This window comes from Epinephelus moara, chromosome 9 (genome assembly GCF_006386435.1).
Source record: "Epinephelus moara isolate mb chromosome 9, YSFRI_EMoa_1.0, whole genome shotgun sequence".
NCBI classification, from domain to species: domain Eukaryota; kingdom Metazoa; phylum Chordata; class Actinopteri; order Perciformes; family Serranidae; genus Epinephelus; species Epinephelus moara.
The window spans coordinates 26,821,633-26,840,664 of NC_065514.1; the positions used below are offsets into that span (position 1 = coordinate 26,821,633).

The 19,032-nt window shown below is 42.0% G+C and overlaps 1 protein-coding gene across 1 annotated transcript in view; it reads left to right on the forward strand.

The window, feature by feature from the left end:
* col27a1a (collagen, type XXVII, alpha 1a) overlaps window positions 1–19,032 on the forward strand; it is an 85,578-nt gene that overhangs the window by 33,431 nt on the left and 33,115 nt on the right. The window contains exons 8-16 of the mRNA XM_050053378.1: window positions 3,506–3,550; window positions 7,042–7,095; window positions 7,563–7,607; window positions 8,778–8,831; window positions 9,632–9,676; window positions 14,305–14,358; window positions 16,322–16,366; window positions 18,476–18,529; window positions 18,714–18,758. Coding sequence (XP_049909335.1) covers window positions 3,506–3,550; window positions 7,042–7,095; window positions 7,563–7,607; window positions 8,778–8,831; window positions 9,632–9,676; window positions 14,305–14,358; window positions 16,322–16,366; window positions 18,476–18,529; window positions 18,714–18,758 — 441 coding nt within the window. The remainder of the gene's footprint in view (window positions 1–3,505; window positions 3,551–7,041; window positions 7,096–7,562; window positions 7,608–8,777; window positions 8,832–9,631; window positions 9,677–14,304; window positions 14,359–16,321; window positions 16,367–18,475; window positions 18,530–18,713; window positions 18,759–19,032) is intronic.

Here is a 19,032-nt window from a genome sequence, read left to right on the forward strand (position 1 = left end):
TGTTTTTGTAGAAATATTCTTTTTGTGTTGATCTAGCTGCACAATATCTAATGGAAATAATCAACTTGAACATGCAGTGTATATCACAGCCATCAGTTCACTTTAGGAGTTATCTATTTAAAAATCTATTAAGTCAGAGAAGCAGGCAGTTATGAAGTCTACACGCGTAATAGTGTTGTCCCAAAAGGTCAGTTAGAGAGTCAGTATGCAGCTACCATAGTCAACTAATCAATAAACACTCAGGGAGACTCAGTTTCTGTTATGTTCCCTTTTGGGAAAATATGACTGTCCTGAGACACATTATGTTCGGTACTTGTTTATAAGAAGTGCTTTTCACATACAGTATGTGCCATATATACATGTGTGAGAATTTCAGGGTCAGTGATGGTCAACACTGTGCATACACTTCTATACATTGCCTCTAAGCACACAGTGAAACAATTCTATTATGTAAATGTACTATGAATTAATCCTCATAGTGGATAGCTCAGTCTTTATTGCTGACTAGTTTGAATTTTATACAGATAATTTTCCCTTTAAACTACGTCCAAACCATAGTTCTCCCTAACAAGAAAAATCCTACAAATACAAAGCAGAATGATCTTCTGTAATTTCCCTGCAGGGGCTAGACAGTGTATTAATCATACTCATTTCCCTCATTTATGCAAGACAGTGTATTGTAGACATTAATCTGTCTGAAGCTCCCAAGACCTGTTCCAAACCAAACTCTCTCCATTTAGCTCCTGCCCACTGTTCAAATTAACAAATCCACATGCTCATCATCATTGTAATTATGGGAGAATTCAAATCAACCATCATTTTCTTTGCATGTTTCTCAAGACGAACAACAAATCACTGCCCTGTCTTCCACCGTGCTAGCAGTTAAATAGTGATACTGCATGCAAGCACAACACGCTGCTGAAATTGCGGTTCAGACAGGGATGAGATGAGGGATGTTTTTCCGCCGGATGGATTTCAAGCAAATTGTCCGGTTAGGTTCATGCAGTTGTTTGTTAGTCTGTCCCCGCCAGACATCGGCGTGTAGGGTTTATGTTCTGCTGTACATGCAGCACATGCGTGGAGCCAGACGGTTGCTCTGAGCAATCATCCGGCTCCACGCTGCAGAGGGGATTTGAGAGGTGGAAAGATGAAAGCAAAGATTAATGAGGTGAGGGGTACATTACTGCTACCAAGGCGCTGTCCAGTGGAGGCAGACAGTGGAAGACACATATTCATCATTTTGTGGTGTGCAGTTGTTAACAGACATGAGGCCTGTGTTCATTTGAACACCCACAAAGTTAAGTGTGTACAGAGAGACTGGTAACAAGTCAGAGGAATGACATGTCCTCTGCAGACACAATATGTCTTTTATTTTATTTCTGCCCAAAATGCGCTTAACGTTCCCTGAGGCACTCCTCGGCTTAGTGTTGTGGGATGGAGGGGGGGAAAATTGTTGGAGGGTGCTACCGGGGAGCTGTTGTAAATGAAAAGCATTCTGGTGGGTTTATCTGATTGAACACACATGCTTGTTAGGCAAGTGGCATTGTAAACACAAGGGGGGGCTGGTGGGAATGGCGGCTCTCATTAGCAAGCTCATAATGAGTGAGATAAGGATCTGAGATGGTCTGGCTGGGGTTGGGAGGGTATGGTTAATACCCAGGACCCACAGCATGTGTATGTGTATGTGTATGTGTATGTGTGTGTGGCTTGTAGACCTCACAGCACAGCCTGGGAACATAAGCCGCTACACATGTTTGTACTATACGTAAGCCATGTAATAAGATGACTATGTAGATGTATCTTTGTGTGTGAATGTGTGTGTGTTCCTTCTCTTGTTTTTGCTTGTGTTTGCGTGCCATGAGAATGGCAACGTGTCATCACATCTCCTGAAAAGTGGAGAAGTGGATGGAAAAGAAAAGTCAAGTTAAAAGAGAAAATTAAGCGACAGATGGACATTCAGACACATGTAGGCGAGACAGACAAACACAAATTCATCAACACGTTATTGTGCCCAACAGGCCAACATCAAATGGAAATTTTCAGAAGGTCAAACACAGGCGCCATGTGTCTACAAATACTGTTCTCTTTGCAAAACTGCTTACCAACAGGGCTTTCACAAAATTATGGAAAACACACACATTTCTGCTTGCGTTACCGCAGCGATCTGTCAGCACCTGGTGACATCTCTGTTTGTTTAATATGTATTACTCATGCATTTTAATCCCAGCTCCAAGCGTCTCCTCCTAGTGGTCTTTTGATGATGTGCAACAGATGATGTGAGGTGACAGCCAGAGAGAGAAGGGCTCCAACAGAAAGCTTGGATGTATCTTAGATCCAGAGACAATGGTTTAATGTTTGAGGCAGGGATACACAACTTGCTTTGCCTGAGGGCCAGTTAATAAACAGTAGGCCTGTTTTCAACCTTTTAGTCCTTGCTGTCCTCACTCATCCTCGCAAAGAGGCAAATGCAGTCGCAGTAGCCCCATTCAGGTCAGGTATAGGGGTGTCTCTAGGATTTGAGGACATTCGGAGCTTAACCTTGAGTTTATTTTCATTGTTAATTAGAAAATGGTCAACAGGCTGTAAATTAAGTGGCTTATAGGTCTGTGATGAAAAAGTTATCTAAAGCATGTGTCTCTTTTATTTTAACTGTAATTTTGGTGACAGATATATTGTTGACACAGTTGCTGCTCCTATTTGAGCACTGAACATGGAGTACGATGCTGACAGTGGCAGTTTAAAGTGCTGGTACGAAGGTGTAAGCCAGTGAGAGTGATCATGTAACATAATGAGACGAGGGATGCTGTGTCCTCTCCCTGCTGCAGTCAGATGTCAGGGTTAAAGGATGGTTTACAGGAACTCAGGGAGCCTTGGCTTGGTACTCTGGAGCTGTGGTTTAGGAAAACGGGACAACAGGAGTCTTTCCTTTCTTTGCCCTTCTGTTTTTGTTTTATTCCCCCCCCCCTCTTTCCTTTCCTTTCTCTCTTGCTCTTTCACTCTATCAAACTGTGGTCTAGAAAGGCATGCCCTCCCACCTTTGATTTAGCTTCCCTCCACTCTTTGTTGGGGGTCTGTGTTGCTGCAGTCAGCAGAACCGCAGAAAACCACTATGTCAGGCTGTCTTCAGTGTTGTAGTCTGCTCTGCAGGCGGAGGGAGGGACCTGCTATCTGACTCAAACAGGAAGGCATTTATATCCTCGACATGCCATGATCCTGGCACCATTTCTCTATGAGCGCGGCCAGTGGAAAGTCTGATCCCCTTGACAGAAGGGCAGATTGATTCCTTGCATATGGCACAGAACATGTCTGTCAGGGCCGGCAACATGCATGTTTTACTCTGCACAAAACTCCACTTGTCATACACACACAGAGGGAGAAATGCCCCTGTGCTTGTCAGGTTTTTCCTCGTCTGTGAACTGTTTCACATTGTGTGTGTTTCCTTTCACCTGTACATTATTTCATACTTTGGCTAACTACCCATGTCTCTTTATGTTTGTGTCTGCAGGGACAGAAAGGTTACCCTGGTCCACCTGGACTCCCTGGAGAGCCTGTAAGTATCTTTTTACATTTCTTTTCCCTTCGCTTTGATGCTCTGTACATGTCGTTCTCCCACACCACTGTTATTCTTCACACCTCTATTAATACCACACTTAATAAAAGTCCAACTCTCCCATATCTTGCAACTCATGCTAAATGATGTAATGTTATTATCTGTGTTTCTTGCTTATAGATAAAGCATCCCTCTAACTGTTGCACACCCCATTACCTGCACTTTATGCCTTCATGAGTGTTGAATGTTTTGCTCTAGAGTCCACCACCAAGGCCCTTCTTGATGACTAATCCCTCATATTCTCACATCTCACCTCATTCTTTTAAAGCTCAGTCGTCATCCAGCCAGTCTGTGTGCATGTGTGTGTGTTTGTGTGCGCGTACCGAGCATGCCTGCAGTGTAGCCAGATTAGATTAGCCTGTTATGAAGAACTGGTGAGGACAGACATCTGGCCAAAGTGCTGTGCTGCAGCGATGCTCTCCAGGATATCAGAAAGTGATGCCAAAGAGAGGGAAAATAGAGAGAAGAGAAACAGGAGCAAGCCAACTAGGCCAACAGTGACACACTCACGGCTATTACACTGCAGCTTTGGAGAAAGTTTTCCTTTGTGTGACTTTCTTTCTCTGGACCGTTCCCTGCCGCAATGTTCGGCCTCTCCTCCAGCATTTTATACTGATGCTTAATCTTGTTTGTGCATTTCATGTCTCTGATACTCCTTTGGCTGTCCCTCTGTCTTTAAAATCAGTTCAATGAACTCTTTATTCACTGGTACAAGTAGGAGGAGACATGACTTTGGCTGTTCAGTCCAGCCCAAAAGAACTATTTTAAGTGTGGAGCATCCAGCCGCATGTCCAGAGCTATTTTCAGTCGGGCTGGGTCATACTACTGTTGGTATTAAGGAAAGGCCTGAGTCATGGAAAGCAGAGTGGAACATTCTCCTCATTGTCACACAGTTTTAAGTAAGTCCCCGTTCTCCGGGTGACGTCACCAGTGCAGGGAGTTCCCGCACTACTCATCATGAAGAAGGAGTACTCTTTCTCTCACACCATCATGTCCTTCCACTCTGTCCATCCTCAAACGCCCCCCTCTTTCCCACAGAGCCACTGCAGATGATGACCACAGCTCTAGCCTTGAGTCTGAATCACCGCAGTACCAGTGACAAAGTAATAAGTACAACTGTTTGGCAGTGTGGGCCTTTGAGAGCAAAGGCCAGCTGGTGTGCATAAAGTGTTGATGACTCTTTGTTACTGTAATACACCATGGGCCGTGCTCGGAGTCCCACTCCAAACCTCACTCAGCCAAATTCTTGTCTGGTTTTAACTGGCTGCATTATGCACTATATTTATCCAAGAGAGGGGGAATGGCAAGCAGTGCACATGGCTGCACGTCCGGAGTGTGTCAAAGGAAGTTATACATGAACACTTGTGCTCTGAGAAATTTTGGACACAAGCTGCTGTGGTGTGTGTGTTATGCACACTCACACACACATAAATCAAACTCCTAATTAGCTTCTATACACAGTAACCATGAATCCTGGTAACCAACAGATGTAGTTGTCAGGAATGATTGTCCTTAAGCTCAGGTTTGAGGCACATGTACTTTACGTAAATATTTTCATTTCACGCCGCTTTTTAGTTCTAAGTATTATAATTTTTGCTCCACTTAATTGAGTGCTTTACTTTTTATACTTTTAAGTTCTTTTTGCCAATAATACAGCACATACTTTTACTTAAGTAACATTTGCAACTTTTTCTTGTATTGGAGTATTTTAACAGTGCAATATTACTAATTTGCTTAAAGGTACAATCTGTAGGGTTTAGGGGGATATATTGGAAGAAGTTAAATCTAATATAAGTATTTTTTCTTTAGTGTGTATTCATTTGAAATGTGTTTTTGTTACCTTTGAAAGAGCCATTTATATCTAAATAGAGAGGGTCCTAGTCTACGGAGATCACCATGTTGCACTGCCATGTTTCTACAGTAGCCCAGAATGGACAAGCCAAACAGTGGCTTTAGAAAGGACCAATGGCGTTATTGTTCCAGCCACCATAGTTAGCACACTCTCTGCGACGAGCGGTGTTGTAAAAACACAGATGTTTTAACACGAAGCTGCTTTATTCATTGTTTTTACTGATTTAAATCACTGGGCCTGTTTGTGTTGGAGCGAAAGAGACCTCTGAGGATAATTTGGCGCCCAGTAAAAACCTCCTGAACGTCTGGCTGTTAAGTTATCAAAGATAAAAAGTGAGCACACATTAGCAGGTGTTGGGCCAGCAGCCCATCTGTAACAGCTGAAAAGTGTCTGAGAAACACAGCTCTGTAACATGAAATTACTTTTTCGGTGTGTTTACCGGTTCAGATTACCTGGTCTGTTTGTTTTGAAGACCTCTGCGAATAATTAAGCTCCTGGTAAATATGTCCTGAACAATGAATACTGAAGGAGTTCTAACCAGGAGTTCATGTGGGGCACGTGGTTGAAGTTTCAGCTCGCTGCAATTAGCAGTTCTTACCGCTAGATGCCGCTAAATCCACACATTGCTCCTTTAAGCAAAGTATCTGAATCAATTCTGTAACACAGGCCGTATGGATAAAGTCCTTTATTATGGTGAGGTCTGACGTGATATCAGATTTTCAGTACAGGATTAATAAGACCAAAAGAGTTCATGATAACGATTTTACCACATCTATCAGTCAAATTCAGCTTAAACGTAGCTGATTGTGTGTTTTGTGTCTTGTATTGGCAAATAAATTACACTCAAAATACAAGTGTAGGGAGCTGGAGAGGAAGTCTGTAACCATAACTGTACAAAAGCCGGCAAAAACAATTACACTTAATGGATGTGAAAAGGCAACCTGATGGTGCTGGGAGGAGACAAAGTGAGAACAGAAAGAAACGGAAATGATTTTAAGAGGCACTGATTATTTACATGATATTATCATATGAATATTATCAACTATGTCAATATTTCATATATAAATATCAAGGTTATCGTCAATATCATTATTTTGCAACACCTCTAATCAGGGTATTTCAGTATAAAGAGATATAGTGGTTTTGTTTGTTTGTTTGTTGGTTTTTAAACTAAGTTGAAAGACAAAATGGCAAGATTGGTAGCAAAGTGATAGTAAGAGTGAGTAAGAGTGAGTTTAAATAATTTATACAGAATTTATACAGAATAAGTCCTCCTTATTGATTTACATACTGTAGACAAAGTCATGTTCAACTGTGCCAGATGACTGTTCTTGTGCTTTCAACACAGAGGTCCATTTTTAGGTGAAGCAAACACAGTCATCTCCTTATTATACAGTAGCTGGCTCCTTTTAGTGTAGTCCATCCCCTCTACTCTGTCTCCCTCTCTGAAACTGTCTGCTGCTGTGCAGAATGGCCTGACTGTGTGTTTGTATTACTGTAATTTTGATCACCCCCCCCACCTCTCTCTTTCTCTGTCTGTCTCTCCCTCTCTCTCTCTCCGTCTCTCTCTTCCCTGCAGGGAGAGCAAGGTCCAGTCGGAAGCCCAGGTGCCAAAGGTTATCCTGGCAGGCAGGTGCAGTAAATCCTCTGCTGTGACTGGTACAGTTGTAGTCAGGGCCATAGTAAGGGCTGAGGGCCAAGTGGAATTAGGTTATGTTGAACAGCTGATTTGGAGGAAAATATTTGGGTAAACACTGTATGGAGGAGTTGGAATATTTAAAAAGAAATGAAGCTACAGCCTCAGAAATTACCATGAAGCTGAATGGGGACATTTATTACAGAGCTACCATACTTAAATGTATTATACTGTACAGGAGTACCTGTTATTGTGTCTGTCCCCTTTACAGCATGTGGGCTCACTGACATCTTTACAACTATTTGTATAAATGATTTAAGAATTAAATTAATTGAATGCAATTTTACATTTTAAAAATGCAAAAGTGAAACACATTCACAGTGTATTTTGGAAAAACACAATTTTAGGTACAAACCAGAAAAGTGCTGAACTGTAGAAATAAAGTTCCTCTCTTTGTTTTTAAGGGTTTACCAGGGCCAATAGGACCATTGGGGCCTAAAGGCGTTCGGGTAAGTTAACTCAACATCTTCTCTACAAATGTGCTGCTCAAGTTTGATTTTATCAGTCTAAATTACTAACATTGGTGCTTTGACAGGACCAGTGACTCTGTTTATAGGGATGGCGGTCAGCCTGACAGCTTTCTGACACTTTTTATTACACAATATTTATAGAAGGAGACTCAGCTAAAACATGCAGAAAGTTGTTTAATTGAAGGTTGCAGACTGTTGGCATTCTGTGCTGTAAACCTGGTGTTGCATGAAAACATGCATGTGCACGTAGATGCAACAACATCCGAAGTGCATGCATGTGGGAGAGCATGCATGCACTTTGGCGCCCCAGCATCCACCTCTGCACACATACACACATTCATACATGCTCGTTCAACCAGTGTGTTCCACTATTAATAGTATGCTAAACTTAGGAGCCTTTACTCATAATGTAAACATGGTATTACTGTATACAGACACTTACTGAGGGACTGGCTGTTGATAAGCCTCTGCATACAAACACACACCCTTAAGGTACACAAACAAAGAAACACACACTCACAGACACAAACAGTGATTTTTATGTTGCGTTCCAATAAAGGTTCTTTATCAGCTCCCCTTGGCTGCTCCAAAGCCTCCCCTGCCCCCACTGGCTGGAATTTCCTGTTTAAGCTCCGTATGAGGCCCTGCTGTCTTAAGGAGGCATTCTAGTCCTCTCGCTCTCTCACTGAGCCACCTTTCCAAATATTCTGCACTCCCTTTTGCAGCCATATTGTATGCACGTCAACCAACTCTACTCAAACTATCATCCAACTGTTTCTCCGGTGTTCTACTATTGTTGTGTTTGTGCTCCTGTTCCTCTGTGTGTGTCTCCCCCTGCACCTACAGCTCACTGTGATGTCCTGGCTATCTTCAGAGATCCCTGGCGTGAGGGTATGTGCCCTTGGACTACATCGTGGAAGCCAGCACCATGCAGTCCATGGGCATATACACTTGCCTCATGGCTTGGTTCTTCATAGAAGCCCACGCTATCCATGCTGGACCCTCGGCCCTTGAAACCCATCCCTAGAGCCAATGGGGAGTTGCTGTTCTTCCTGCTGCTTTTTTGGCGTCCAAATACTCACATCTTCATATTCCTCCTCTTTCCTCTTTGTCCTGTCTTCCTCTCTCCTCTCCTCTCCTCTCCTGCAGGGTTTCATTGGAATCCCGGGGCTTTTTGGCCTGCCTGGGCCTGATGGCGAAAGAGTGAGTTCTTATCAAATGTGTATTTTCTCTCAAGCACAGTCAATAATTGCAGAAAATGTACAGTGACTAACTGAAACCAGCTAATGGGTCCTTTGAGATGAAAACACTGCCTCTCTTGCCATTTCATTCAGCTGTCTTGTTGTTGTTATAATGCTGGAAACAGTCCCCAGCTGTCCGAGACGCTGCTGTACAAGGCTGTGTGGGAGTGTTGATGACTCATATGATAAAAGCCCCCTCTTAGAGCCTTTGAACTGCCTGAACTCATCAAGGCCACCTCCTTCTGTATAGCCTCTAAAACATGAAGCGATTAGCCTACTTATGACATGCTCCAGGAGGTTGCGTCAGCGCAGGGCAGGCTGTAATCAGGACCCCTTCAGCCAGCCAGCCAGCCAGCCAGCCAGCCAGCCAGTTAGCAAGATGGCTCATACCTTTGCAGCACACAACAGACGGTGTCTGCCTGTCTTCTCCCAGGAGAAACTGGTGTTTATTTAACATATATGTCTTAGATGGGGGCCTAAATCCCTTATAATAGGCTGGGAAAATGTTGGGAAGGCTGCAGTCAGCTGTTCCTCACATCTGTTGAAGCAAGAGTTGAGAGAAGCTCGCAGCTATGGCTTTTTAATTGTGTGTTTTGGGCTTGAATCAGTTATGCCCAAAAGGGTTATGCTTTGGTTTTGATATGGTTTTTACATAATGTCTGTCTTTCTTCTTTTTCTTTCTGTCTTTCTTGAACCCTGTCCTTTTCCCTCTTCTGTTTTGTTTTTCTATTCCACCTCCGCTCTCTCTTGATTTGTTTTCAGGGCATTCCCGGTGAACCAGGGAAGAGGGGCAAGATGGGTAGGCCGGTAAAGTTTTGTCTCAACATACTTTACAGATAATCTTTTCAAAGTGTGATGAATTGTGCGCAGCTGACTGTGAATGTATAATCTGTTATGATTGACTGAGTTGGGGAGGTGGTGACAGATATCAAACAACATTCAAATGAGGCAATGATATGAATTAAAAACACAATTAAGTTTTAAAATTCATTCTTCTATGTAGGTCAAATTTAGAGCTTTCGGCGGAAAGACTCCAGCACCTACACTACATATGTGAAAATTTATAAGGTCTGGATTTACGTCATTGTGTCAGCTCAGTATTTCCATAGCTGTTGGAAGGGTTAACTGCAGCCTGAATACATGTGGAATCCCACCAGCCGCACGTCGGGGTCTTGGATGCAACAAGAAAAAGGCTTTTGTTGAAATTAAGGGCTTTTGGTCCCCCCCAGCATGGAGCCAAGCCATTTGGAGGAAGCCGTCGGTTCTGTTGTGTGTGTCAGATAGTGTTCAAAGTCAGTTTGACAGACTGTGTCATAAAGACTGTGTAACCCTGAAACTCACTGCTGAGATCATTCTGCAGCTGTTGCTTATTGGCTTTTCAGTAAATAAGGCATTTATAGACCAACACGCGAGCCAGTGTCCGCTTAGTGTGAGGTTTTGAGAACTGCAGCTTATTCTGTAATTAGAGAAATGTTTAGGAGGAAGCCGTGGATGCGGATTCACCATGTGTGAGGCTTTGAATCGTGTTTGCATTGGGTTTTTGTGTTGTATGTGTGTGTTCTTCCCACTCAGAAAGGGGCTGTATCCTAAGAATCTTGAGCTGATTTAGTTTTTTAAGACACTTTTCTGCTACACAGAACATGTTAAAGAGACAGTTCATCCCCAAAATCCAAAATACATATCTTTCATCCTACCTGTAGTGGTAATTATCAGTCTAGACTGTTGTGGTGTGGGTTGTTGAGTGTTGGAGATATCTGCCATAGAGATGTATGCCTTCTCTCAAATATAATGGGCCTAGATGGCACTCAGCTTGTGGTGCTCAAAAAACAAAAACAAAAAAAAAAACATTAAAAAAAACTTAACAGTAATGTGTCTTTCCAGAAATCATGATGTGGTTACTCAAGATAATCCACAGACCTTGTTGTGATTATTATTATTTTCTCACTACCAAACTACATCCCCAAACTGTATCCTTGTACAGATGAAGTGTGCATCTACTGGTCGCTCACCTAGCACCACTGAGCGAGCAAATGTCACAGCTCAGCTGAGGAGGATGCCATTAATGTTTACCAGGGGCATGTTGACTTGAGTCACACAACTTGGACTCAGGTTAGACTCGAGTCACAAATTTGATTTGACAAATCCAAAAAAGACAGTTACTGGACTGGGACTCTAACACCAGTGACTTGTGACATAAATTGGACTTGAGCCTTTTGACTTGAAAATTCTTTATACTTCCCCATAGCCAATTTGGGAAGAGAGAGTTGTAGCCAATTTCCAATATGAGATCATTAAATACAACGAGACAGGACAGAAATATACAAAATTCATTCTGTTGTGGTTCCAGTTAATAGTGCGGTTATGCTATGAAAATCCTTGTCAGCATTACTTTTTCTTGTTTTAACAAATAAATACAATTTTTAAAAAGCATTTATGATTTTTGTAAATTCACTATATTATTATTTCGTTGTTAAAATGGCCAATAAGATTGGCAAAAAAGTGCATTATGACTTATTTAACTTAAAGTTAAGGACTTGGTTATTGCCTGTCTTGACTTGGGATTTGAGTGCAAAGACTTGAGACTTACTTGTGATTTGCAAAACAATGACTTGGTCCCACCTCCGATATTTACATCTTGCACTGTCACAAGAACAAGCCTCTCATCAATGAGTAGACGCACACTTCCTTCTGCGTGATGATATGGTTGGTGAGTGTAATTCAGTTAAAAGGAAACAAGAAAAGGCAGGCATCTCAACTGCTGATACCTCCAACACTTTGCAGCTCACACCAAAACAGTCTACACTGATAAATAGCACTTCGGGTGACCTCAAAACCAAAAACATGTACTTTTGATTTTGGGGTAAGCTGTTCCTTTAAGGCCATTTCACAGCTTTGGCACAAGTTATGCAAAACTAAAAGTATTCATATGTAAGTACTGTCATCACAGTTGGTCTTTTCCTGCTCCAAGCAGAACCCGGGTGACTTTACGACAGCAGCAGCAGCAGCAGCCCCGTTATTCAAGGTCAACAACAAATTTATGACAGTGTATAGCAATCCATATCATTGTTTAGGCAGTTTAATACTAACAGAATAGAGGAGCAACAGAGTCCTATAAATTTGTTCATTTAAAATTCTGTAAAAGGCCATTTAACTGCAATCGCCTTTTATAACTGACCTGCAAACGCAAGTGGAAAACACACATCTTATTGTCGTCATTTGATTCCAGTGCTCCTGCATGGAAAGTGGAAAGCTCGGACACTTACAAGATGATCCCTAAGAGATCATACCTCTTCTCCCTGACGGAGGAGAAAGAACAGAAGAAGCACCTGTACGGGAGCCAGACATTTTAATGTCTGTAACCGCGGTGCTTGAGCTCTGTCGAGGAAATACACACACACACAATCAGACCGCCATCTACCAAAGAGTGATGAGGGAACAGATATATCTAAAACAGTGGAGCATGTAAAAAGTTTCCGAAGTGCATCGCCAACAGGTCTGCATTTCAGTTTAACTTTTATTTTGCACTGTGTAGGGTTTGTTTGTCTTTTTGAGGTTATTTTAATAAGGCTCATCCTGGCAGTTCTCTCACATCAACCTGGTATCTGGCAGTGAGTGCTGCTGCTGTGTGGTACTATTTGAGCTCAAAGCTGAAGAACAGGGTTCTCTGACATCATGTAAAAGCGGACATACACTAAAGGCTCATATGACTCTCATCAAAGGCCTTTTATTAAAGTGCTGTACTTGGCGAGGCTATGTTTCCCACATTTGTCCTTAGTTTGTACGGCAGCGGTGACAGCTGTATGATTCATCCTTTGGGCCACTGTCATGCTTCATAGATTTCTTTTGCACTTGTGCTTCCCCCTGTGCGTACAATCTCTTAGAATCATAAAGCAGTCCCATGCAGTTTTTTGGGAGGGATCCCAAATGTCATCCAATAGCCTAGAAAGAACAAAAAGAAGCATTTGGATACACTGTACGATTACAGCATTTAGTGCAGTTACGTTTGTGCCATTGACCTGATGGGATGTGTCAGCAGACTGAACGATAGGTGAACATTAACATACCATCAGTCACATAGATACGGTATTGTTTAAAGCCAAAATTATCCCAGTTTAGAAAAAACTCCAGACTCAAATACAAAGAGTTACATTTACTCAGCAGATTCTATTTCTAAGTCACAGATTAAAGTAAATATACATGCTTCATATCTAAAACATCTCTACTATTACAAAAATAACTGCCTTATTCTGGAGGTATCTGCAGTAATTAGCATTTTGAGGCCACAGCAGCAGGACCCAGTCATTACGAGCGTTTCTTGATGGTCGGTGCTTAAGACGCATTGGCCCTCGTGCCTTCTGCAGATGGTCTTTGCAGCACCACCAACTGTTAGCATAGCTCAGATTAGCATCCCGTTTACTGCTAAATGGACGGAGTAATGACTTGGCTCCCTTGTTGCATTTAGGAAGCATACTCAGCCTCAGCACAACAGTTGGTTGCCCACACCCTACAGCTGATAGATTTAATGCCTATAATGGAGCAATTATGCTCTTATTTTGTACATATTTCAGATTACATTATGTCTAATGTTACGTTTGACTTAAATTGTTATAATTGCGGTGCAATTACAGTAGCAGCACTCTTGGTTGTGTAGCAGTCAGCGGTATTTGTGAAAACACACAGCGTGAATTTGACTCCATGGTTAAAGACATAATGGTTTACTTGACATTTGATGGTGCTGAAGTTATATAATTTAAACGCACCCTCCTCCAATGAGAAACACATTTTTGTCATATTTTACAACAATTCTGTAATTGAGGAGTGTGGTTTTTATTACTGCAGCAGTTTTTGCAGAATGAATGAAATTAGTATTGCATTTAAGTGTGGTTATTGTACATTAAAACGGCTATAACCAAAAATATTTTTACATAAACAATAGATTAAATTATTATTTTTATGTGAATTATGTTCCCCTTAGCTCTGTGGAGATTTATAGCAGCTTTCAGCTCATTGTTTTGGTTTTTCTTTCCATAACTTTACTGTTTTGATTCACTCTCAGTGCTCTCACAGTTTGTTTTTCAGAGGCAGCAGGCAGCTTTTTTCTTAAAAAAAAAAAAAATCTTAAAAAAACAAACCAAACAGCAGACAGACAAGAAACTAGCTGATGAACATAGTGGAGCATTTAACAGCTGAAGAGTCAGATATTTTACTCAGGAGATTGTAGAGACTAAACAGAGCTGAAAAGGTGACTAGAAACACAACTTCAAATAAGCAACTGTTTGCCAACAAAGTGGCCAAAAGTTAGATATCACATGTATAATAAAGCAAGACAGTGCTTATATAAATCAACCGAACCCATTTAATTCAATGGATGTCTGAGTTTGATTGTCTTGTCTGTGTGCAGCCAAACATAAAAGCTACTTTCTCTCTGTCCTCAGGGGTTTCCAGGGGACTTTGGGGAGAGAGGACCACCTGGACCAGATGGAGAGCCCGTATGTTGTTCACAAACAGTCGCACACCTAAATACATAACCAATCCACATGCTCGCACACACACACACAAGCACACAGCCCCCCCACACGCACGCTCAACTGAGTGCAGTGGTTTCACTCACACACGAACCCCCTGCTGTTTTAGTACTGACATCTTGGCAGCGCTGGTGAGTAAATCACCTGACAGTCCAGCAGTTTGCCTCTGTTTTTCTCTTTCATATGACATTAGTTTTTTGCACCGGACAAGTTTTACTGCTGTATTTAATTTCATCCCATTCCGATAATTTTACTTGGCATTCGTTTTCAAAAACCTGCAGTATTTAGGAGGGAACAGTGAGCTGGCATTTACATACAACCTTTTCCATTCACCAGTGTAACCTGGCCACCAACACACACATACACACAGGCAGTATTATTAGAGGTGATATCCAAGAATAGTAAATGATGTAAGAGGATGTTGTTTTAAGTAATTGTTCCCAATTCAGAAACGACAGGTCAGCAAAGACTGTTGGCCAGCCTGTCCCATGTCTACATGCACATGGAAGACCATCAAATTATTTGATATCAGCATTTTTACTTTTCCTGGATATTGTCCTTCTGACAAATGTAGCACCTCATCAGTTAGAGTGGTAAACTGAGATGAATGAAATGAAAACATAAACACATCAGCAAGCTGCTCTTTAACACTCTCATAAACGTAAAGCACGTTTATGTTTGAAGAAAGTCTTTGCTCAAACATCCCTGACTTTTCTAGAGTTTCAGTCTTGTAGTTCAGGGAACTGAATTCCTAATAAATTCTGTCTTAGCCCTGCTGCTTTTGTTTTTACTGATGTATGGCCTCAGCTTCCAAAATGTACCGGATGAATGCTTAACAAACAAGACCCTGCAGCTGTGCGAAGAGCTCTGTGAGGCTGTACTTAGACACAACACCAGCATCTTAACATGCTCAAAGTAATGCTAATGTTTAGCAGGTATAATATTTACCATCTCCACCATCTTAGATTAGCGTGTTAGCATGCTAACATTTGCTAATTGGTACCAAACACAAAGTACAGCTGAGGTTGATGGGAAAGTTATTCGTTTTGAGAGTATTTGGTCATAAACTAATAATAGTGGCACTCAGTGAAATGTGAGGGGAACACCAGAAATGTCAACCTAGTGGTGGCGCTAGAGGAAAAGTCAGGAGTCACAAGGATACATGGTCTTAAAACCATGAATGTTTGCACCACTTCATCTGGTGGATGTTTAAATAGTGATGCAGAGCAGTGATACTCAATTTAAGACCCAAATCTGGCCCACGACAGGGTGCCGGGTGGATTGCTGGATCATTTTTAAATAAAGTGCCAGAGTGCTTAAAAGTGCTGAGGAACCCTGGACCCCCTGACAGAGGTCGGGTTAAACCCCAAATGCCCTCAAACCCTTGAAACACCCCTGTGTACACCTGACCTCTGCTTGGCTGCTGTGACTGGGTCCACCTCCTGGCAAAGATGAGTCAGAACAGCAAACTTTAAAAGGTTTAAAAGAGGCAATTCATTTATACTAATAAATATTAATGTTTGTTTACTGGCCTGGTCTCCTGTCATTTTGTGCCCCCTTGGCAAAGCAAGTTGAGTTTCCCTGCGCTAGCATATAAGTCAAGGAATCATCAAAGTCATTAGGAGTCATCTTCTGAGGACCACGAACGTCTGCACAAAATTCTGTCTATCTCTTTCATTTTTGGGAGGGAGAACGAACCTGCAAATTTAAAAAAGCCTCAGTGGGACGATGGGCTCACATCCCCCTCCACCTTGACCTCAGACGCACACACACACGCACATGCACACAGCCCCCTCTCATAAGCTGTGATGAACACTGAGCCACTCTTCTGAGCATGTTTGTTTTAAAAAGAGCCAATAACCCCAGAAACTTGCTCCTTCTCCCTCTCCCTTCATCTCACTAACTCGCTCTCCTCCTCTCTCAACAGGGAGAGCTGGGAGCCCCCGGTCCAAACGGAGTTCTTGGACTTATTGTGAGTAGCAGTTTGTGTGTGTTTCTGTGTGTAGTTTGTGTGCTGTTCTCTTCGGTCTAAACATCCTATTTTCCCAGACACTTATTCCAAAAATACATAGCTGTAAAGGACTGTGTTTAAATGAAACACAATATACCTGCTTAATTGAAAAAACTCAATTAGCTCTCATCATCATTTACACTGCCAGCCACTTTGATGGAAAACTAACCACTCTCCGTAGGTTCTTTACCACTGTAAACATATCTAAAATAGTCAGAGTGGATGGGTTTTGGAATCCAAGACGGAAGAGAAAGTTATTTTTCACCATAACTGTAAAAGCCAGAATTATGCATTTCCTTCTGCCCACTTCCTCTCATGACATACACAACAGGGATCCACTGATCAATCAAACAGACCTTAACGAGCCATCTTGTTTTCCTCTTGAATCTCTCTCTTATTAACTATTTTTGAACAGGAACTCCCCCCGCCCACCCATCACCTTGCCCTCCACGCCTGCCCGCCCTGACAGCCACATAATTGTGTCTGATTATAACGTCTCCCTGGTTTCTCTTGTCGTGTCCCGTCTTCATCCGTCGCTGCCGCTCCTCCCGGTCTATTCTAGGCCACCGGTGGTGGTAGTAGGCCTGTAATTGGAGGACTCTCTGATTACAGCTCTGCTCTGAGCTCCGTGTCCTCTGCATCCATCTGACCCGACAGCACACTGTACAGTGTGCACCAGCAGCAACTGAGCTGCACATCAAAGATATAAATATACAAACACCCTCCTCTGGGGACTGCAGGCCTCAACTTTGGGTGAAGGCAGGTCACTGCTGGAGAAGGGAACATTTTGTGTTTAGACAACTTATCAAAAGGGAAGTGGAGGGGCTTTCTGACCAGCAGTACTATTTTATTTTGTTGTTTCTATCTTTCTAAATTTCTTTTTTTCTCCGTACTTTGGAGATCTACAACAGGTAGTAGTGTAATATATATTTTACACTCACTTCTTCTTCATATCCTGCTTTGAAATGGAAGTTGAAAAAGTTGTGGTGCTGGCCAGAATTGAACGTGGGCGCCCCCTGTGGCATGCATTCATAACAAACCTAGAAATCTGAATTCAATTAAACACATTAGACAGTATAACATATTGTATTTCTTCATGCATGTCTGCAATTTGGACAGGTAAGCAGGAAATATGTGGCTGATAAGCACAGCCATAGAACAGATACGTTTGTTGTGTTTTTTAAGTAAATTACTCCAGTTGAGTCATGAATAAAACTTTTTTATTTTCAATAACTGGAATGCATTAAAGTTTCCCAGCTGAAGCAGATAAGATGTTTTAACCTTTTCAATCCTCGACACCAAACTCAGTGACTTGTTGTGAGGGACATTTTTGCAGTTTAAAAATAACATCCTCTGCCGCACATACAGTTACTACAGTTTTCACAGAAAAACAAATATTTAACACACTGAGCCAAAGGCCACCCTGTAAGTCTTTGCAAACATTTAATGCAGAGCAGAAGAGAAAGAAAATAAGATAACCACTAGCAGCCTGTAATGCTGTGACACAATAGTCTCTCTTCCTCTCACTCTGACAAGAAAGCAGATGATCCAATCAAGTCTTTAATCGCTCTGTATGATCGTCCCTTACTGAATGAAATGAAACCCAGTTCTCCCTTGTCAATACGGCTTTTCTTCTGCTCTGGGCCGTGAATCCCAGCGCTGGTTCTTTTTCTCCAGTGGTGGAACAGATGTTACTTTGAGCATTTATTCGTTATATCCACATCATTCAGGCCTCAGATGAGACGCGATCTTGGCTTCAGGCGGCAAGATCTCGTCTTTATCTCCTCGTATTTGGTCGTATATTATCATCCATTGTTTTGTGTTGTGTGCAATGTGATGGCCGCATGGATAATCTGGAAGCGAGACAATGAGGCTTATTTTCACGTTTGATGAATGCCAAAGTGAAATGAATTGTACTCATTGTGTGTGTGTGTGTGTGTGTGTGTGTGTGTGTGTGTGTGTGTGATTGTTTGTTTAATGAAAGTCAGGGGTCTGAGACATGTGTTCATCTGTACTGTGAATGATATCACTGAATCTGAATCTCTTATGTGTCCCTTCGTCTGGTGGCAGGGTGATATGGGACCTGTTGGAGAGATGGGCCTTCCGGGACCTAATGGATTGAAGGTAACACACACACAGAAACTATTACCTTCACTGTTGTAGCTTGTATTGTCTTGTTTGCCTGCCGTTAAGTTAACCAAGAGTTTGGAGACAGTTTTTGGTAGCTTTTATTCCCATATGGGTGAATTTTAGATGAGGTTTGGTTTTGGTCGTCCTTTTCTAACCCATCTGTTGGCGCTTGTTTCAGGGGGTGCCGGGAAATCCAGGAGAACCAGGACTGAAAGGTGATAAGGTGATCTGAATATTCCTGTTATTGGCCTGTGTTTGAGACAGCATGTAATGGATATGTACTCCTTTGCATCCTACTGTCACCATCTCTGTTCAACCTTTAGACATAGAGCATGCTCCCATTAGGTCCCACCTTCAAACACACAGATACAAACAGCTGATGTTTTTTTCATATACTCATTTAAAGCATGAGATGTGACAGGTTTCTCTAATTTTCACTAACATGAGTCCTTTTTGGGGGGGTTATTGATTTTTATTCTTTAATTAAGCTGGGAAAA